Raw genomic sequence first — 23,543 nt, 5'->3', positions numbered from 1 at the left:
TGAATTCTCTGGTCTAGTAGCTTGTTAATTTTTTTCCTCATTACCTTTAATGGAATCGTAATTTAAATGCAATAGCTATTCAGATTTGCTTTTGTGCCATTTATTTTCCTTTAATAGCATTCAGTTTTTTATTTAAATGATTCATATTTCTGCATAAAATGCAGCACCACTTTCTTTTTTTTATTCTCTCAGTCGGGCAACCTATAAGCTCTTGAGGGTTTTTTCCACCATCCCCCTGTACACGCACACATTTTTTATTTGTTCACCTTGTTTTTGACCTTCGTATAGAAATTTATGTACAAATAAATGAACTACAGCTAAACGGCGCAGAGCATCCTTATTTTCAAAGTCACACATTTCATTTGGACAAAGCGGCGCAGCCAGTAATTTATAAATTGAAGAAAGAAAAAAAAAAACAAGAATCAAAGCACAGGTGTGAAAAATGAAACGCGCACCATCATTAATTCAGGCTCGCAATTGCTATGCAGGATGGATCCATGAATAATGAAGCGCTCTGAACAGATAGGGGCGTTACTACAGAGATGGCTGCCTGGCTGGGAAAAATGAAGGTGAACTGAATGCCTGTGTACACTGCCTTTATCTGGCCCAGACCTCCGCTGGGAGTGCTACTGAGTGGGTAATAAGATTCTGCTCCACTGTCTGCTTCCCTCCGAGCTTCTAATCCACGTCTTATATAACATTCATTTCCATAATAAGCGCTCGGAACACAGGCTCTTTATATAATCTCACTTAAAGAACACAATAATTATACAAAGTGCAGCATTTACTCGGAGCCCAGGTATGTTTATGGCTAGTGCCCTTGCCCAGGGAAACCGGCTAAAATAAATAAATTAATTAGAAAACCATGGCAACACGGAACCCGTTCCCTTGTAAAAATAAGTATGAAATAAATACAGGCGTGCGTGGTTTGGTCACATAATGCATAAATGGAAAAGTAACGCTGGTCTCAACTGTTATTTCCTGTACTGGAGAACATGCTCGGCTAAGGTGCTTTAAAAGCTACACTGAGCAAGCACTGACGAATGCAAAAATTTTGCAATATCCTCTACAGCCCCCATTACTGCAGTACATAAGAAAGAGGAACCATGCATAGTGGGACTACGGGGCATTTCGACCTCAAGGGCCGCTAACAGAGGATGAGCCGTGGCGCATCTTTGCTCTTTTTGTACGTTTTTTGTCGGTCAAAATATTGACCGCAACTGCACCCACCGCGGCAGAGAAGCAAAGAGAGACGCTAACCGTAGAGTAGGTGTGAGAGGAAAGGCCGCCCAGGACCACACAGACGGCGCCTGGTCTCTCAAGAGCACATCGATAGAGCAGGGGCGGAGGCAGGTAGCTGACCTTTCTCGTGCTCCTCAAATGAGCAACCAGGTTTCGCTACGCAGAGGTTCAGGGACTTTTCGCCAGATGACCCGCAAACATTAAAGGTGGGAACGAATCGATGCCGATGTTAGCACAAACCTCCTATCAGGGTGCCCTGTTTAGCTTACGTTCATCCCTGAGAGAATGCGCACAAATATCCTCGAATATTTATATAACCTCTTACATAATCTGATAGGCTTGCATTTGAGGAACGGTGTTTACACGGTTTAAAACAGTTGCATTCACTGAAAAACACACAAGCAACTGCTTGTGGTGACTACAGTCATTTGAGATCAAGGAATGTGACACATGTGACAGTAGTATCACAGAACGTGACAGTATACTTATATTGTCTGTTACACAAACAGACAAAATACTAAAGCAAACAATGAAAATATAATAATAATTACTACTTTATTATACTAATACTACTACTACTAATAGCAATAATGATATACCAGTTATTATATTGGTATTGTTATTATCATTATTACTAATATTACTATTATATAAGTGCTGTAATTCCCTGTCTTAGTCACAAGATGGCACACTGCCCACTAGGAAAAATGCAAATAAAAGGATGAGAATGCAGACATACTGGCAGCCCAAGATGGTAAACATGCTGCAAATAGTACATGAAAAATAATAACTGACTGTACATGTTTCATGTGCAAAGGAAATAAAAATTGTGAGGGGAAATATTGTTGTATGAGAACACGTACAGTAATATCTGTGAAGTAGATATGGTGGATGTCAATTGTTTGTATGGTGTACATTTTTAAAATTCATGTTACCGTCAAAACACAATTATCTGAACACACATCTCAACAGAGCACAGTTTTCATCAGAGGAGATCAGAGCTTTATTCCAGAAGAAATGTCAGGACGAAACATAATTGCAAATGAAATGAAAAAGTAATTTGACGGAGACAAAGTAGTTTTGGGATTGCGTTTCACAGAGTTGCCTCTAATGACTAGTTGATGAAACACCACTTTCTGGCTGTGAATTACCACTGAGCCACAGTAAAGGAGAGGCAAAGCTAGATGGCAGCTCAGCAAGTTTCTGATGCTAAATGAATGTTAAACAAACAACTGGATCCTTGTTATTGAGCATAATGGAAGCGCAGCTGAGCTGGAGGCCTGGGGCTGCTTCAGCTTACGGAGAACAGCTTACGAGAAAACCAAAACAAGATCTTAATTATCACTTCTGGAAAGTTGTGATTTAACTCGGGCGGTTATAATTAAAGTAATTCTGGGGACTTGAAAAAGCAGGACGGTCTGTGGCAAAGCAAATGCAGATCTAATAAAAGGATAGAGTGAGACAGAGAGAGAGAGAGAAGGGGGGCAAAGAGAGAGAGAGAGAGAGAGAGAGAGAGAAAGAGAGAAAGAGAGGGGGTGAAAAAAGACATTGTTCCCTAGGCTTTGGTGGCTGCCTCAAAGGTTTTGTCAAGAAGTCGACCCTTGAACTAATCCTGATTCACACAGTTAAACAAGGCTGTAAGGGAATGCCAAACTACTCCTTTTGTCATGTCTGCCTTTTAGACCTGAAATTACCTCATCCATTCCCAAAGGCTAAAACCCATTAACTTTCAACAGCAAATTTTAATTATTAAAAGTGTTGAATTATGTTTGAGGGGTACAGTCTTCTTATATATATATTATACCCTTTTTAAATTCTCTGCTCACAATTATTGGAAGAATTTTCTTGCCGAATCTCCAGTAGAGCCAAATGTTTTTATTTTTTTTTCCCCTTAAAAAATCATTCTAAAGGAATAAAATCAAAAGCCTCTTCTTTGCCGCCAAGTTCCTTGGAACATTTTTTTCCCTCTCTGCACAAAACAAACACAGGCCCCTTTTCTTCTCAGGACACTTTATAGCTATACAGCACAAATAAGCCTTCAGTGAATATGAAACTACATCAATACTGTGGTTGCTAACAGCACAAAATCTCAGTTCCAAAACTGAGTTCTCCAAAAAAAAAAAAAAAAGAAAAAAGAAAAGGGGGAAAAAGACTGTTAATCTGCAAATTTGGAGAAGCCAGGAATCTAAGCACAAGGCAGAATTGGAACCCTACCCAAGAAAGCAAAGTCTAACCTTTGTAAATGTTTAATACAGGTCAGTTACACATCATTGGCCGACGAATGAAAAATCTATTGCCACAGTGGAGAGAACTGATTTAACATATCGATGTAACCAAGGACTACGGCCACATATGTTTTGCCTTTCAGAATGACTGACAAGGCACACTTGGGGACTGTGCGGTGAACACGCCTAAGGTGCTTCATAATTGGGCTGGATTTACCCTGCCATGCACTTAATCATCTTCAGTCCAGTCTATCAGAGAGACTCTTTGTCTCACAAAGAAGACAAAAGTGATGCCATGTTAACTGCACAAATGAGGCTGTATATTTAATAAGCAAATTACGATAAACAAATTACATCATCCAACGACTGAATTAAAACTGACTGCGCCCACAAAATGGTAACTCTAATACTTTATACCATTATACATTTCAGCTAGAAAAAAACAAATAATTGTTGATATTTCAGTGCAAACAGCCACTGTAATGAGTTTGGCATTTATAAATCAAAGACAAATAAATCCCTTTAATATATAAAGATACTCAGGCCAAATGCAACAACGCGTAATACAGAAGGGTTTAACATGCCACATCTACTGAGCAAACTGGTTTTTTTACCATGTGTTTACAGCAGGGAGAGAGATCTCAAATAAAGCCCTGAGCTCTCGAGGGGGGAAAAAAACAGCTGATGTAATGCTCAGCGGAGAAGCGCTGGTTCGAAGCTAGATCATTAAAATACTTAAAGGCCCTGCATTTAAATCTGTCATACTCACTATAGGTTCAAGGATGTGTTCTCTGAAGCATGGCTTGCCTGAATTTAGAGCAAACATTAATTCCGAAGGGAATACAAAAATCAATAAAGTGCTGGGAGGAATGGATGTTGCCCCCCCCCCCCCCTCCCCCAATCCCTTTTTTGTTGCTCTATATAGAAATGCGATACTTGCATTTGTAATATTCAGGCTTAACGCCCCTTTCGATGACACATTTTATACGCAGCCAAATAGCACAATTATACATTATGGTACCTGTATGTTATTAACAACAGACATACTTCAAACTGAATTTTTCATTCCTGGAACTGGGTTGGGTCGAGATTTATTGGTTCTTGTGACATTTTGTGGCGTGATATGCATACCTCTGAGGGAAGGGGAAAAAAAACGACAAGACTCAAATAGAAAATTGCTATAAATGACACTGTTGCCATGGATCTTTTTATTTTTATGGGATACGAATACATTTCTCAGAGTGATACAAAATACACACATAACAAGATTTACAGGCTGCTGCTATCTTTGCAGCAGCATTCGTGAAAGTTTCCGGAACAAAGGCCTCTCTCTAGAAAGCCGGGGGATGAAATGCATAGCAGGGTCTGATCAATGCCATTGACCTATATAATTAAAAAGCAGTGTGAAATTAAAGGGAAGAATGTTGCAGTCTGTTTCAAGGTTATTAGCATAATTTTTTATGACCTAATTTGCAAACCGAGTGTCATTGGGCCGAAAGCTAATCTTAGGAACCACTTAAATAAATATCATTAAAGGTATTTGTAGTGAGTGAGGCTGGAGCATTAGTTTGAGGTTAAATATTGATTCTCATCCTCTCTGAGAAATAGACCCATAACCACTTTAAGCACCTCAAATTAAAGACAACTGCTAAAATTAGCTAGAGTAAGTTTCACTTTTTGCCACAGGGAGGTAGTTAAATTCCCAAAAGCCATTCATGTGAAGTTAACAATCTTTAACACTGCCTACTTTCTGAAAGTGAAGTACAAACATAATGTTCTCAGCCAATCCATCCAGGAAAGACACCCAAAACCAAAAAACACGACTAAACATTTTTCTGTAAAAAAAAAAAAAAAAAAAAGCTAAAATGGGAAGTGGCTGTGTTTGCAGAATAGGTTTGCACTTAAAACTGCGTGTTAACAGACTGGTTGAGATATATACTGAATAAAATAAATAAAATAGCCCGAGTGCTCGTCTTGTTGAATGAAATTGAGAGCCTGGTAAAAACTGAAACAGCCACATTCCCAGCTCCCTGGCTCCGCCCCCTTTGACAAGGGCGTGTGAACGAGACCGGCGAAAGGCCACTTCAGAACCGAAACCTCTGGGCACGCCGCCGAACAATGGCGGCGGCGCCGCACGTCCCGAAGCGGACGAGGGGACCGGGGACCGGGACCGACCTCACCGCGGGCAGATCCATCTTTCATCCGCCACCAAAGGGAGAGAGAATAACTTCGTTTGCCCGGCAAAATTAATTCAATTAATTGTCCCCGCAGCTGCGCAAGCGAAAAGCATCAGCAAATCTGGTCTTTTGGTCAGGGATGCTCCCCTCCCTTTTGGCAGCGTATTACTCACTGCGCCAAGATATTATTGGTTTGTATCGATTCAGCACAAAGTATGTACCTGCTGTTTCTGCTGGAGGGCGGCCAAGCAAAGCTCCCTGGTGGCAGAGCTCCAGCGCTTTCACCTGCCTGACACTGTCACCCTCTCTCTCTCCCTCTCTCCCTCTCTCTCTCGGCGTCAGGGGGAAGCTGTCTTCAGACAAAACTTCAAAGGTCACATTGGACTGTTTTTCTGCCACGACGCGAAGACAAGAACTGTCACTTTCGCAAAGGAGTGCGCGTGGAGTACGACCAAAACGGCTAATATGAATACGCTCGCTGCTCAGAACTGCCCTTCGAAACTCTGCCGTAAGAGAAGGCAGACGCACGCACACACGACGCACTCTTGATGGATGTGAAGATAGAATAGTAGCCTTTGGGTGGGAGATCTCCACTAAAGCATGCAACACAGACTAATATGCTCTGCTTGTACAAAGGACACCTGGAACTGCCATGGTACATTAAATGCCATTCATAACATTAACTGCCTTTTAAAAAGGAAAGCACGTACCGACATAACAAACCATTGTGAGGGTGATCTGTAGTTTCCCACAGGCCAACGCAAAGAATTATTCTCACAGTGATCGGTGGATCCGCAAAGGGCCACAAAGAACATGGAAAGGCAGCCTGACCCGTTCACGTGTAGTACTTCCTTTCCGCCATGATGATGAATACTTCCCAACAGGCAGACTTTTTATGTGCAAACACTCCCCAACATATCGGTATTGGATTTTAGAAACATGTACTGCACGTGTCCAGATCACTTGGTATTTTATGAGAGTATATTTAAGTGCGCCTAGGCCTCTTTTAAAGAAATAAATAAATATATATACAAATCTGTAGTTTATAACTGTGGCATTTCTGAATGTTACAACATGTTTGATTTCCAAAGCCTTGATATGGCCAGTTAAGCACTTTCCCTGGGGTACATTTTCTCAAAGACAGTGGTTACAGTGAGATACACCTAGTGAGCCAGTTGGACCTACAGTAAAGCAGAAGAAGGTAAGCCACCAAAAAGGAGGGGTGGCAGACTCCTTGGAGGAGAGAAACCATGGGGCCTTACCTTTCATAATGTCTGCGAGTGCATGTGGCAGCACTAGTGCTTCCAGGATTGCCGCCAAGCTCATCGTATACATTTTTCCACTGTCGGCGAGCTGTGATCTGAGGAGAGGGGAATAGGAAGGGAGGGCAGGGGGTTACTGCTAAGCGTGAAGGGTAAACACATTACCATGGCCAAACACTGCACAGGGGGCCACAGAGGGCCACGGTCCTCTTTTTGGTTCTGCGTCGCCGTCGGGGGCCTACTGTCTGCGGTGGAACCCACCGTGACGCCGCATACGCTGCAGCAGGTGCTCACCGTGCAGTTATCTTTCGCACCTCAGACCCCGCTTTGCAGCCACCGTGGCAGACCACACAACTGGAAAAGTTGTCTGTGAATAACAGAGCTGACACGGTAGCCAAGGCAACGATCTGAGTTTTAACTGCCACCAGATCCAAGCCTGGGCGTGGTAGGTACACGCAGAACCAAAAAGTGACCAACTTTCCACTGTGTAACACATGAAAGAATTCATCATTTCTAGCGGTAGCAGCGCATTTGGCAAACAAAGAGTTAAAGCTGCCTGAAATGCATTCCTCGAGGCGACTGCAATTAATTTGCTGATGGTTTCTGTTCATTATGTGAAGTCACCTCTACAGAGCATACTAATATAACGTACTAATCTCTGAATGAGCACAATAATAATTACATACTTCCCTGGATATAAACCTGCGTGCGCCACACAATTAATTCCAAAAAACAATGTATCCTGATAATGTATCCTGATGTGTGTTTGTTTGGCCTTGGAAGAATCCTTCTGAACTCAATATGCATCATTATATTGAGCTCCGCCATATGAAACATGTAATTACAGTAAGGGCAAAGCAGTCTCTCCATACTTTTCATCAGCACGTGATCAGAGAGCCATCTTACAAATGCTTTCCGATGATTTAGTACAACCTTGTATATAAAATCTACTTCAGACTTGGAAAATAGTTTCAGAGAGCATTTGATACTGCACTTACAGAACAACTTGTCATGTCCTTACACGGACTTAAAGATCCACATACTTTTGGCAGCATGTGAACTATACATTTTCTCAGGCTCCTGCCGCGCACTATGAAATACCTCAGCTTTAATATTTCATGACTGCCGTTTGTTTTCACATAGCTATTATCAGAGAGGCAGGTTTTAAGTTCCCTTTTGGCAAGAAAACACAATTCTGTCAGACCGAGTACAGCACCAGCTACAGAGCTTAATCTGATCATTGTGTGTAATGTAAATATTTCCAATGACATCATTTTCCTCTGAAAACTGATTTTTATCACAGATGTCAGCTGCTTCAAACCAATTCTGCAGAACCAGCCAGGAAAAATTTCAATGCTAAAAAGCAACCCGTAATGGTATTGTGAATAATTTCATTACAGTAGATATGCAAAGCACAGTGCTTCCTGTACACAGGGTACGCTAAACTGCCGATAAACCATACGATAGCAGGCTTGAGAGGAACCTTTGAAATCAGATGAATAACTTCCTGTTTGCTCCGATCATAAACATTTTGGCTGCCACTCTCTTATTTCACTGCTGATAAACAAATACAGAGCCATTTACAGTATTTGAATAACCTTAACTGATTAAATTGAAAAGCCCTTAAATGCTTTTCCTATATTAGAACAGAGCAGATGTCAGATTGGCTGCCAAGTGAAATCTCTTTATTGTACTGTTGGCTTTGTTGCACAATCGCAGTTCCCTTTCACAGTCCCAACATGGGTGCAGCACAGACGCTACCAATTTCCTTGACAGAAAAAGAGTTACATATGTTTTCCACTTGAACATTTTACAACAACTGCATCACTCCGCCAAATGTGGATCTAGGCGAGGTTTCGCCCGAGCTCGGCCGGGTAAACACAAAATCTGACAGCGGGCCTAAAATCAGAAAATGACTCCGCTTGTTCTTCATGTATCTCAGAGCCCGGGGAGAAAGGAAGAATGAGAGGCAGGGATTTTCAGCCAGGATTATGTAAACACTCACCAGCTCATATCCTCCCAGTTTCTGAGCAGCTTGAAACATAGTCCAAAGGTTTACTGTTAGAGGGATAATAAGCATTAAGATCAATAACTCACTGTAAACACACACAAACACGCATACAGTACACAAACAAACGCACACACATATATATACACACACACACACAGGCAATTGTTAGCATTGCAACAATTACAATCAGTAGCTTCCACACACACACACAAACACACACACACACACACAAACAACATCAATCCTTCAACGTGGGGACCCATTCATGCAGGATCTGAGATATTGACACACATTAATTTCATTACTTCTCTCCCGCCGTTGTGTTCTTCTGCGTGGTGAATGTTAACGCGGTCTTTCGCAGATAATGGCCCAAATAAATGGCAGTCTATTTAATGATGTGTAAATGTTTCATGTTTCAAAATGGCAACAAATAAACCGAGGGACTTCACGGGGGAGAAATCAATCAGAATTCAATCACCGCGCGCGCACACCGCCTCGCGTTTGTCAGAACGCTGTTTTCCTATCCCCAGATCCGCTCGTATTGATTATCTTCCCCCTCGCGGCTGCAGAAGAGGCCGCGGCAGAAATGACAACAGGCGGGCCCCTCCAACCCCACTGAGTGACACTGTCTTTTCAGGTGAAAACCCACCGATCCGTCCGTAAGGGTGTCATGCATCAGTAATTACCGCAGTACGCCGCGACATTATAAAAGCCCGTCTCTTCTTGCCTTCATGTCGTTTCAAGCGGCGTGTTCTGCGGCGCCATTATCATAGAGGCACACGAGTCGGATCCGCGCACATCCAACGAGACCAATTAAACTTTCCTTGATGGGTACCTCTGAGAAGGCGGCCAGGGGAGACTGCGCTCCTATTCCCAAGGACACTATTGGAAATATGCCACTGGCTGTGGGAATTACTGTTTATCTAAGAGAATGAGAAATAATGAACCTCTCTCTCCTGTAATTTTTTTTTTTTTTTTTTTAACAATTATGTTCTTTATTATGTGGTGTAAGGTGGTGGTAGAGACCTAATTAGGCACAACTTAATGCTTAATGCTAGTACACTGTGAGATGGACAAAGAAAGGGAGAGAGAGAAAGCGAGAGATACAGTATGTCAGTTTTGTATGTCTATTTTAGTCTTTGGTTTGGTGTGTAACATAAGGATGGAAAATGTAACTGAATGGACGCTGTGTCTGTCACAATAGCTCGGAAAGCACCAGCAACTGATCTGCGTAGTAATATGAAACCGTAATTATGGCCTGCATATAAATGTGCGCGGAACCGACGGCTTCATATTACCGAGAGAAATTTCAGTTTTGATTTTTCACATTTGTAGACGGTCTTTACGAAGTCCAGAATTAAGTGTGACGGAAGGGATCGGGGTTGATCTTTAAAATATTTTATGTGCTTTCATTTTCGCTGCTCGGCAGACAGAGAGCGGTTTGAAGTCGCTCTACTTAAGAGAGTCATCTGATGGCGCTTGATCTGTTATTCAAGCCATGTACATAAAAGCAGTTGGCTGCAGCAAATTAGTGCTATAGAGTTGACAGAGTATAATTGTCTCTTTCATTTTCTTAAGTTACACTGACCTACTTTGCAACCCTGCAGAAGAGATTAAGATCTTTTCCCTTTTTTTAAGGAATACTAAACCCCTCTGTGGGGGTAAGGCTACATCGTGCACGCTGTTAAGTGTTAAGGTGAAATGATGATAATGGTTCTTTAGTTACTCACAGATCAAAATGGGCAATCTCATTTCGGTGAAAATCGAAACTCCCCAAACCATTGCGGCTTTACAATTTGCATTGATTGAACCACCGACGAACGCAGGCACCAGAATGTGTGTGTGTTTTTTTTTTTTTTTAAAGAGATGCCATTAAGGACCCATGTTTACTAGGCACCAGAGCCTCATGCTAACCGCCCCGCCCCCAGATCTCAAAGACACAGCTGCCATTGGGCTGGAGAGAGTGAAGTGATGGTGTCGGAAAAGGGAGGCGGGCTCTACTTACTCTGCTTGAACCCGAGGTATGGGATCCTCTCAATAGGCGTTTTCCGCTCTTTCATGTATTTGTACAGAGCGACCAGGAAGGCCTGCTCGTCCGCCCGGCACTCCTCACCTGCCTCCACCTTGGGCTTCTCCTCGGCGGCCGCCTTTTTGCAGCCGCCGCCGCCGTTTTTGGGTTTGGCCACCGCCGCCTTGGGGTCGGTTTTCACCTGGAACCAAAAGACCACATGGCGGAGGTGAGAGAGGGGGCGAGGTGGAAAGAGCAGCAGCGGTTTTAGGTGGCTATGGTGAGAAATGGGTGGGGGGAGCAGCAAGGCCTTGGTTGGTGTGGGCAGGGGAATATCACAGCTGGGGGGGGGGGGGGGGGGGGGCACCGTTAAACTGACTACCCAGGGCCCAGGCAGGGAAGGGAGGGGGCCCAGGGGGGGCCCTCAAAAGGCCTGGACTAAAATGGGGAAGGGGGCCCACAGAGACTGAATTTCGAGCTGCATCCCTGGCCGTGTGGGCCCCCATCGGGCACTGCGTGGGCCCCCCCGGGCTGCACGGATCGCGCACTGAGTCAGCAAAGCCAGAGCTCTGTTATAATGATGTCGTCACACAACACTCATTTGCTGGCCCACACACGTCTGTTTATCCATCTGCTATATATAATCAAGTGAATTTATTTTCTACAAAAGAGCTATCAAGGCCGGTTAGGATATGCACAGGGAAAAAAGAAAAAAAAAAAGATAAAAAAAAAAAACATTGGACATTCTGATCTTGACCAGCTAAACAAATCTGCTCATTTTAACCGTATTCAAAAGATATAACTGCCTTGTCCATGTTTTTTTCTTTTTTTTGCAATAATACTATGTATTTTCCATCAAGTTCAAAACATAGTATTATTTGTTCATTAACAAAGTGGAGTCATAATATTTAACCACTAACTCAACTTGTCGGTGGGATATTTACACAGAGACTGCCGTTTGGAAAACACCACAGAGTTGAGTTCATGCTTCCCCCTGCTCCAGCTCAAATCACACCTCAGCAATAACAAGCACAATCTCCGTTCCGGGTGACTACAGTTCCCCTGGAAAATCTCTAATACATTAGCTGCAAAGGCTCTGAGAGCCTAAGCTGTTTTTCTGGAAAGGAAACCAAAATATTATACAAGTGAACCCCCCCTCCCCACCACCCCACCAAATTTGGTAATAGATAGACACATTACAGGGGACAAAAGGTCATTAAAATAACAAGAGGAAAAACAACTGTGAGGGTCATAAATACTTGATACCCTAACATTAATTAAACATTATTGGTACCCCAGGAAAAGCGGGCTTCCATGCCAAAAATGTGAAAGAGTATACTCCTGGAGAGCCGGCGCTCTGAAACGGGCCTTTGAAAGGGCGTGCGGGGAAATGTAATGCTAATGAGGCTACCTTGGCAGGAGCCTTGCCCTCGGCGCCGCTGGCCTCCTTGCCCGAGCTCTGGCTCTGCGAGTCGCGTCGCTGGGAGATGGAGGGCTTCTTCTTCCGGGGCCGGCCCTTCAGATTGGGCGCTGTGGAGACAGAGGGCAGGCCGAGCTCAGGTTAATTTCCCAATCAAATTGTTGATTGGGAAATTCAAGCAACACCTGCGATCAATGGAATGGCACACGTGTAGCATGATAATATCGGCAGGTTAGTACACGCCGTGCCACTACACACCAACGCCTGTCACAGTGCCTCCTAGGCACAAAATGTACCGATACAATCTTAAAAGCTTCACCAGTAAAATGCTAACATTCCAAGCGGAAAGACATCATGAGAAATGATGGCGGAGGAGGAGGAGGAGGACGAGGAGGTAGAAAACACAGAATGGTGATGTCACTGTTAAGCCCTCTGTTTGTTCTGTGTGTATCTCCAAAAATCAATTAAAAAATGAGTTACTAGCGACTGTTTGAACAGGCTCATTGTTGAGACAGGCCTCTGACTCAGAAACAAGCGCTAGCACACGAGTGAGTAACATTTGGCGTGTGATGATGAAAGCCAAGGTTACAGTGATTACAGTGATAGGCCCGTGGCTCACAACCTTTTTTTTTTTTCACCGAATCATATTTGCTCTGTCGTTTAAACTTTAAAGCAAAACAACGGAGCATATTTCAATAAAGGACATTCACCAGAACCAATTACTGAAGGTGAAATCCACTGTGACTGTTTGACATTTTCCTTCATGGTTGCTCAGCCAGAAGCACAACGCAGAAAATGAAATTAAACAGTTTCACCACCGAAAAATTCCTACTACATTCGTATTAGCTAGAAACGGGGCAGGTTTTTTCCAGACATATCAAACATGCTTGTTCAGGCCTCAGAAGACCTCACACAGGGTAAAAAGAACATTTTGTAAAAATCAAAAGCCTATTTCTTAAACATAACAAGTCTTTGTCCTGAAGATTAATGTGCTTTCTGCATTCTTTTGTTATACCACACGTCTATTTGAATTCCAAACCTATGAGTAATGAAATTACTCATGACTACTTAAAATACACTTGTTAAGATTCAATACCACTGTTTTCACAAAGTGTCATCAGTCTGGACAAATAGTTCCTCCATTTTCGACACGCAGTACATATTTCAGAGGAACTAAATATACTCGAGCTTCATATTATGATTATAATAAACCACAAAACACCAGTAAGCACGCACGGAGAGAACTCACAAAAGAGATGTGGCTCGCAACAGCCAAGGTTCACCGCTCTGCAACATATTAAATTAACTGACAGGAAGAAAACGAACAGGCTGCCCCTCGTTTTAAAAATAGAGATTAAATTTTTTTTTTACCCATTCCTTCTCCCGCATAAGGAGGCCTGTGGCGCTTTCCAGCACCGGCTCGTCGGCATGTGAAGCGCGTCCCGCGCTCCTGAAGTGCTTCGGCGATTCGAGCGGAGTGAACGCTTTTCGGCTTTTGGCTCGTACCGTTTTTTTTTTCCTTCTGTTGGCCCCGTCTCAGCGCTCCATTACTCACACATAAACAGATTAGAGGCTGGCCAAGAATGGCGGGATGAAGGGCAGGGGATGGGAGGCCGCTGAATGCCGAACGCGGCCAGAGAGCCCTGCCAGTGGGGCCGGTGCCCCACTTCTCCCCTTTATTGACTTTCCCCAGCACCCATATACATACGCTCTCTCCAGATAAGAGCGGGGAGGGGAGTAGGGGGGGGGGGGTGGGGGTGTTTGGCAAACACAACCGCGCCTGTAAAAAAAACTGTGTCACTGTACTGCTGCAAAAAGCGCGGAGAAGCAAGGGCAAACTGGTGCTCTGACTGAGGGAAAAAAAGTTTACAATCGCTCCCGGGAAATGTGACCGCCTTTGTGGTAATGCTTCCAGGCAATGTGAGTGTGAGCGACCATGAAACGATCCCGGTTCTAAATCTCTTATCACCAAATCTTCTGACTGTAATTTATTGCTCTGGCTTTTCAAGAGCAGCATTTCAATTTCACTGGGGCTTGAGGTTGTAGTGATGCACCACTTTGCTTATCAAATCCCCCATGGCTTGACTGAGAAAAATTAGTGCACTGGCAAGGCCTTAAACGTGTATAACGTCCTTACTATTTTCTCCTGTTCTCTCTAACCAAATAGGTTCAGTTTAAAGTGGATCCCCTGAACACACTAACAGAAAAAATCTTGAAAGATCCAGAAAGTCTTTCATAAAAAATAAATTAAAAATAAAAATAAAAAAGGCTCTCTGTGGCAGGCGCAGCATGTGAGGAATGTCATTACTGTTATCTTATACATGGCTGTAGGCATTATCTTTCTTGTGTTCTATAACTGCGGCATTTCACCCCGGAATACAAACGAACCCCCCAAGGTGAATGGAAAAATGTTGATTCTAGCACACTATCTGCTATCTTGGTGATGGAACATCCTAAACAGCACTCTACCACGGATGCATCACCTGAGCAGAATTTTATTGTTGTGTTTTACGTTAGTAACCTCGATTTGGTAGCCATTTTTGGGTCAGCCTTCAAACAATGTATTATGCACACACTACTGTAAGCAATAAATGCAGCCATTTGACAGATCTTTGTCTCATTTAACTACTTCATCATCCATACATTGTCCTAATTCAGCAGACAATCTGATGATAATAATGATAATAATAATAATAATATAACTGAACAATATTATTCTCAAATTTATTCTTTTTTGGAAAGTGACCTATTTCCACAGGAAGTTACCTCATTCCACAGAACCCACAAGCTTAGCTGTTCTAAAACTCCCATGATTTAATAACCTGTAATGACAGCAGTGGACACACCTAAACCTTGCATACTCTTATCGGCAGTCCTTGTCCCTGTTGTGTTTCATTTCATAGATCCATCTGTACGCCTTTCAATGAAGAAGGCAAATGAGAACACTGGCAGAAATATTAATATCAATGTACTGCAGTAGAAAGAAAAAATCCTGTCACTTCAGATCTGTCTGCACAGAATATAGCCTTCTGTCTGTAAGAACAAGGGAAAAATCAATCCCCTCTGTACTCTCTCTCTCTTGCTCTTCCATTTAATACTGCACTATACAGCAGATGGCACTGCCATGCACAGAAGGAGAAAAACATACACAATGAATAAATGATACCTTCCTCGCTAAATAATGCTGTGTGCTCTCCGATTCCCATCTGAAAGAGGAACTGGTCTATTTTTTTAATCATACACAGTTAGAAGGCTTGCTCGACGGAGATATCCGAGCTTAAAGCTTACCATCTTAATCTGTTTATTTTATTTAATATTTGTTTTGCTGAATGCTCGGAGGCCCAAATATTTTTTGGCCTCTGTGATCGTGCGACAGAAACGCGTTGGTTCGATGCAAATCCTGTGTCCCCCAGGGTCCCGAGCGCAGGGGTTTCGACGGCGAGGGTACGGAAACGGGGAGGCGGCTAGGCATGGCTGTGCGGGCGCGTGTGTACGCTACATAACGGACCGAAGCGCTGACAGCGCTCAGGCACTGCGGTGCAGCACGAGTCACCGTTTCTCCAAACCTGTACTGCTTCGTCACCCCCCCCGCCCCTCCCCGACACCCCCCTACCCCTCCCCCTCCCCCTCCCGGTCTATTTCAGAGCACGCAGCATCAGCTGAAACTCACACAGTAAATATTTCATTTATGGATTTCCTTAAATCATTCATCGCTCATAACCTGATACGCCACGTTTATAGAGCCGTGCTGCTGCCCCCCCCCCCCCCCCCCCCCGCTTTGTTTTCCTTTGTCGGACACACAAGAACTGCAGATAGGAAGTATATAAGTGGGCGGTCGTCTCTCTGGAATATTCATTATGAATATGAAATGCCCTGTCAGTCAAGTGCGTCACAATCTCAGTTTTACGCCGTGTTGCGTCTGCCAGGGTTTCCAGGAAATCAACTGAAAGGAATGAAGCCCGAAAAGCAGGAAATTACAGTGCAACATTTCTGAAAAATATGAAAACTCTATCCAGGCTATGTTCCTTTCGGTACACTGAAAGTCCTCTGTACCACACAGTCTCACCAGCCAGCTTTATAAACTCATGACCAACTGTTATTTGATCATTATCTAATGTAAAACATTCTCTCTCTCCCCCTCCCCCTCCTTCTCTCTCTCTCTCTCTCTCTCTCTCGCAGGCACACACACACACACTCACTCACAGCCTCACCATTTCAGACTACTTGCATGAAAATATTGTTCTAATTTTATTAGCCTGGGGGTATAGCTATTATTACAAGAAATAGAAAATATGACAAGAAAATGAATACTGGCTAGCCAGAGAACTACTTTGAATTATTTATATCCCTCGTGTTAGAGAGCAGCACACTGACAACTAGTTGCCCTCTAGTGTCACTGTGGGGTATTACCCTGAATTTAAGAAATAATGACCTCATATAACCAAGGAATGTGTAATGATAAAATTATATGTGGACATTTACAGAAATTGCATGAAAAATGATAAATTAACCACTTAGCTCTGGAAAAAAAACAGACTAGCCATGGTAGGACTGAAACCTTAATCAAAAGAGAATAGATTACAATCTAAGGCAACATTTACCACATTCTTCACTGCAGCTGTGCTAGAGAGACATTTCATAAGTTATTGAACATGTCTGACTCTCTGTAAATAAGAGCATTCAGTTAAGTAACAGCAGCGATGATCGTCATGATCAGATGGATTAGCTTAAAAAAATCACTTCCGTTGTCTTTGTGCTCACGCACATTCTCTGCTGAAAATAAAAACAGATGAAACAAACAAAGCACAGCACACTTACAAAGATGAATACCTCCGAGTGACTCACTGTCTCCACCAGCTTTAAAACACTACAACAAACCAAAAAAAATAAATAAAAAAGTCTAATGGGAAAAAAACCTCCATAAAAGTCTCTATTAATCCCTCCGTTTCATCTCGGACCACAGGCACATTCACGGGCACCGAGCGTGCCCGGTCTGAAAGGACTTGGCGAGGGGGTCAGCCATCGCTACAGCAAGGTCCACTAACCCCGGGACAGCCAGGGCGCTACGAGCGGGATTTATGGACGCGCAAATTAAGGGCGCCCGCCGAACAACAGATGCGCTGTAACAGAATCCCGGCGCTCAACGTTTACTTAGTATATCTTCCATACGCTGCATTTCATCCTCATTTAGAAATGTCAGACAGAACGGGGTGACTGGGGGGGGTGTGTGTGATGTAAGTTTATCTGCTATCCCTGGCATGTGCCATCCAGTCATCTCACTTCTCATAAATCCCCATTTTATAGGCCCCCCCCTTCTCCAAATACACTCTTCCCCTGTCCCTCTGAATGAAGACACTCATACGCGCTGCGGTTTCACACGACTCCCGCCATCTGTATTGACATTTAATGAATGGGCCAATTAACACTTAGATTCCAATGGATTTCAAACAGCTTCCCTGGTTTATGTCACTCACCATTCCAATCGGAAGCCATGTGCGATGCGTGGCTCCTCGTTTTCCAAAACATCAGTCTTAAATAAAACATTCAATCATGAATAAAAAGAGATGCACGTGCATTTATATCTACGCAAACATAATATAAGAATATGTTTAATTCATAACGCATATGGACAAATGCAACATTACACTCCCTTACGATAAATATTTCATAGTGAGAGGGGGTGTGGAGGAAATATCAGAAGCTTCCAATTTAAAAAACTGCTAGAGAAATAATCTACAAGAGGGTAATCACGGGCCCCACGATACATTTTTCAATATAAATTGCACAATGTTCTCTGGGCGAATTCACGCGCGGTGAAAATTAACATCAGAATAGCTGATGCAACTGCATTACAGCCAGCACGGCGCAAATGCAATTAGTCTGACAGATGCAGTGTTAAAAGGCAAGCTAGCGCCGCAGACAGCCATCAAAACTCCGCGCTCGCGCTCCGGCTAATGCATGTGCCCTCTGGGCTTACGTAACCGGTGGCGATGCGCTCCCCCAGCCCGCCATTCCGTCGTAACGCCGCGGCTCCGACAAACTTGCTTGGGACCCGTTCGGGGCGGTCAGGCGGAGCAGAGATTTCGAGGGACGACGGCGCACTTGATACCACGGTATCGCCTTTTGCCGTCCTTACTTATTTATTTAGACATAATGCGGCTGCAAATGAAAAACACCTCTTGCCTCCACCCCCCCCCGTTCCCATTAAGAGTGTTTCCATGGGTTAGGGTCAATTCCATGTCCGTTCAGGAAATTAATTGCAATTCAAGTCACAAATTGAAAAATGCTCATAATGTTCCATGGAGATTTTCCGCCTCAGTTCATTTCCCGGATTGATTGAACTGCAATGGTGAAATTCAATTGACCCCAACACTGATGTACAGCATCAGGGCCACTTGTATGCTGTGTTGCGGACATACATTTAAGAGGAGCATAAGCACTTTCATTATTCTGTTTTCTTTCAAGAAAAGCTACACCAACTGCAGGCAGGAGGAAGGAAGGGGGAGAGAGATACACAAACTGAAAAAGAGGAGGATTGAGAGATAAGAGTTCTCTCTAAACAAGAAATGCAGTTAATTAAAAAAAGGTTGAGCAAAGAAATGCGTAAACAATGGTACTTGATCTAGGAATTACATGGTCATTTAGTAAACACCAGTAACATAATTCAGTCCCTTTGACATCATTATCTGTTCTCTCACCACGTCTTTAATCTTTGGTTTTGAATGAATGGGGTAAAATGTGACTTATTTTTCCCCTTCAATTGGGAGAAATTTGCATGGGTTGTGGGGCTGTTTGACCATGCCTGTTTGTTCACCTCTACCCCGTATATAATGTAAATTCCACGGCGGGCTCGCCTAGCACAAAGATACGGCAGCTGGTAACAGATTTACTGACTAGCTTTCTACTGCAAATAATTGCATAGGGCTACATGTAGCTTTAATCATACCCAGGACAAGCCCATGTAATAAGTCCTCTTTGTAATTCGTGTCCCTCCGCTAACTATCTTCGTAGCAGTGCAACGGCAGTTTAACTGGTACATTTATCATAGTACTTATGCATTTAAGGATTTCTGCCATAACTGAGCACACACACACACAAATTCACATGACCTACAGACAATGAACTGCGAACTTTAAAACCTATTACGACTTCAAAGAATTTGCGGGCCAAACGGTGGAGGTCCACTAACAGGAGGAAGCCGGCGTTATCTGCACGTATGATTTCAGCGCCGCGGCTGAAAGCCAGTCGCTAATCATCATCACACGGCAAACAGCGGACCTTGAGTCCCCATGACAACGGGCAGATATGCCCGCACGTATATTTGCAAGAAACACAATATAACTCTGAAGTCGGCGTTCTACCCCTCCCCAGGTGAGCTGGCCACGTGGACAAGATGGATTTATTCCATTCTTTGCAGGCACACGCAGACATCAAGTGGACATTCGCACCTCCTATTATTTTTAGTGGTGTTAAAATTACAAAGATAAAACTTAGGCCCACAGGCGTAAGATAAAATCGCCCAACCAAGACAACCCGTCTCAGAAATTATGACATCATCTCACCATATGATTACACTCAGATTTAAGCCAGCGTTGACAGTAAAGATTTGACGAAAAAAGGGCACGTCTCCTTCCCCGTCTTTCTTTTAAAATATTCTCTTTCTTCTTTCGTTTGGCAGGTCTCTCTAGGGGAAAATGGAGCCATTTTCTAAGTTTCAACCACACCACATCTTCTCCAGATAGAAAGTCTGTTGTCATTGTGCTGATAACTTAACTAATAAAGTGAAATAAATAACTTAACTGAAAAGTGAGTGCAGTTTCTGAAAAAACATATTTTTTCCTACAATTAAGAAACATCTGTATCTAAATGAGATTTTCTAGTGAGCTAAAGCTTTCCTTGTTTATCTGTCATTAAGTTCAGCATTCACAGGCTCCTGAGGGGAAGGGTGTGGGGGATGTGGGGGGGGGGGGGTGATGTTCACTTTTGTTTGTCAGGGGAACCCACCCCAGCTAACACCAGTACAGATGGACAAATGTCCACAAATGACATGCCAGTTCCCATCTCCATGCTGTCCCCAGGGAAATCTGATTGAAGAGAGAAAAGAAACCCCGCAGATCTGCTCACAACATCACCCACCCCCCCCTTTCCCCTTCCTCATGATTCAAGGACCCACCCCCCAGCCCTCCTTCAAGCTCACAGCTTCCAGCGCTCACAATAAACACATTTGCATATCATTGGTAAAACCTGAATCTGCAAGTTCTTCACTGCTGGCAACGCGGGTCAACAAAGTTAACCTGGCGGGACCCTGCTGCTTGATATGGCCTTCCGCGAAGAAGGCAACAGACAGCCCCCATTTATCTTTCACGCAGAGCGTCAGTGCGGAAGGGAGCCGTCCGCACAGGCTGATATCTCTGACTGCGTATCTGCAAGTGAAACGCGCCAACCTGCCCTCATCACCCCTGCCTCGATAAAGGCATTCTTCCCTCTGAACCGTTCCTTAGTGCCAAACCCAAATAAACTTGGAATAATAACTACAATTAAGTAAACACTGGAGAAACCAGCAATTCATTACGGCCTAAAATAATTGCTAAATATTTTTGTTCCTCATCATCCCTCTGAATGCATATGTGTTTATGAAATGTACCCAGCTGAAAAAAAAATAAATAAACAACTGGTGATGCCAGGAATTTCAATTACAGTGTTCAAGTAACTTAATTGTTGGCATTTGCTGCCATTTCAACGTCAATTGTACCAGGGAGAGAAAGCTTTTAGACGCCCAGAGAAACAGGTTTGGATGAGCAATATTAAACTGCTTTGTTACTAGACCAATAACGTGTGCGCTGACATGCTCTTTCTGGGTTTTCCGCATTGTGCTGTTCTCACAGAGCACACAGAGGGCTGAGAAACAGTCTCTCGTCACGACGCTGTCATGTAACAGCGCGTACTGTACGCAGCGACGGCGCTGGGCGCAAGCCAGCCGGCTCCGCTGTTACGTGGGCTGCGGACGAAGCCCCACGTCCATCGGGCTTCTGTCGCGGGATTCCTCAACGCACGGCGCAGTCGCATCCCGGGGAGTTCAATGGAACCGTTTGTTGTTAATAAATGAGCTGCGACGCGGTTAAAAACCGTCGCAATAAAAACCTCCGGCCCTTTCACGTGAAACGTGTCCCCGCAGAACCTCGTTAGCCGATTGAGAATGTCACTGGAGTCTCAGAGCAGCCCTTTAAAATGGGCAGTATGGGTACGCCGAGCTATAAGCCCGAAAAAGACTAAGAACACAATTTGCTACAAAAATATAAAATGGTGGCTTTCCACAATGCACAAGCATCGACGAAAAGTGCAATCACTGCCTGACCAAATGTGAAAAATCACAACAGTACGGCAACCAGTTCATTCCCAAATTATTCCTGTTGGAAACGGGAGGCATTTATTCTCACTTTTCTGAGGGAATCATGAATGAGCACTGATGAATGCATGCCATTGCCTCCTTCTGTTCCGCCCTTTTCATTACTAGAGTATGTGGCACAAGCGCATTTAGCTATCGGAGTTATTCTCTTGAAGTGTGCGCTTACAAGTATGCTTTTTTCCCCGTTCTGCTGCCCTCCGACCTACAGTATGTTGCCTTGCTATTCTACAGTACGCTACCATATGTCTAGTGGTTGGAGACTGAAAAAGCCATGTCAGGATTTAAAAAAAAGAAAAAACAAAAAAAAAAAAAACAGGGTGTCAGCTTGAAAAGGTAAAGAGAGGAGAGACTGCTCAAACGAGAACCATTAGTCACACCAACGCTACCGTCTAATTTGGACGGCTGGTTTTTTTTTTTTTTTCAAAGACACAGCCCTCGGCGTAAATATTCCTTATCACACACTTTCAAATGGCCTTGTTGATACAGTGCGTTTTGTTCCGTGCACTCCGCGTAATGATACATGATTTGGATTAGTATTTTGCGGCGCACAATGACCGGGGAGAAAGCAAAGTGCACAAACTAATTGTTAAACTGAACCCAGAGGGCCATTAAGGCCATAGCTGTGCAGCTCTTCAGAACGCAGTCAATTATTTCCGCATGAATGGCCTTGTGCTATGCAAACTTATAACACACTGCAGCTCCCAAGTCAAAGAGAGCCTTCAGCAACAGCTATTGTACAAAAACATACAAAACATACACACAATACAATAAATATCTATTATTTTTTTTAACTAAACAGCGGTTAGAGTGATATTTGAAGAAGTCTCCTTTCTAATTTTGAAGCAGGCTAAACCACTCATCTTTGTAACAGTTAATTACAGTGAAACACAAAACTAAGCAAATTCAGCCCACGGGCTCACCGCTGTCAGTTCGGTATGCAAAACTCAATGAGTTAGTACCATAACAACCCTGAGAGGAGAAAGAAATGAGGGTTTACACAACCAAATCTTAACATTCAAATAACGTAACCAAATGTTTGATCTATCATAACCATTTCACTGCTTATTACACCACTTCTGGGAATGTTTTACTCGATGTACATGAAAATCCATTCAGTTTTAGCATACCATTGTCTGTTTATTTTATCAGTAAGCCCTGTAAGTTTAGCCATTAACTTCCACAAGGATGTCTAAGGTTATGTCACAGGTCACTTTCGACACAATATTTTTCACAGTTATTAAATGACTGCTATAGCCCAAGTTAGAAAAATATGCCATGCAAGTTTGAAAATGACAAGCTTGCCCTATTTAAATGGCCTCCATTTCTCATGCAGCACATTAATGTCATTCAGTTGCAGAATGAGTCGTCCTCTGTTGTGTTGGCGCCGCAGCAGAAACGAATAGGGAATGATAATGCATATACAGCATACATCGGCGGGGAGTCCGCAGCACTACCTGGAAATGGCTCTGCGGGGGGTGTTTGGGGGGGTGGGGGTGGTGGTTGAGATGGGCCAAGAAACTACAATAAAAATCTAGAGAGCCTCGTATATAAAGCCTTACTGTACGTGAGGTGATTCAGAAATAATTTGCACGCCATTCAAACAGTGCAATTTTGAAATGCGAATCACCTACATATGCATTGCTACCGTGAAAAAAAAAAAAAACAGATATAAGGGAATGGATTCCGTTTTGTGTCTGTTTAGTCATTTATCAGTGTGACAGATGGAATCGTTGGAGACACTTGTGGGAAATAAAATCTAAGGTCAAAAACGATAGCGGCAGAGGACGAGAGC

At 43.4% G+C, this 23,543-nt stretch overlaps 1 protein-coding gene across 1 annotated transcript in view; it reads right to left on the bottom strand.

The window, feature by feature from the left end:
* Window positions 1-23,543, bottom strand: part of arid5b (AT-rich interaction domain 5B) — a 66,519-nt gene that overhangs the window by 11,105 nt on the left and 31,871 nt on the right. The window contains 4 exon segments of the mRNA XM_035405561.1: window positions 6,907-7,004; window positions 8,912-8,964; window positions 10,923-11,127; window positions 12,337-12,455. Of these exon segments, the coding sequence (XP_035261452.1) occupies window positions 6,907-7,004; window positions 8,912-8,964; window positions 10,923-11,127; window positions 12,337-12,455 (475 nt within the window).

The sequence above is a fragment of the Anguilla anguilla genome, chromosome 2 (assembly GCF_013347855.1).
Source record: "Anguilla anguilla isolate fAngAng1 chromosome 2, fAngAng1.pri, whole genome shotgun sequence".
NCBI lineage: Eukaryota > Metazoa > Chordata > Actinopteri > Anguilliformes > Anguillidae > Anguilla > Anguilla anguilla.
The sequence above is the reverse complement of the archived record's forward strand: the minus strand, read 5'-3'. Positions and strand labels throughout refer to the sequence as shown.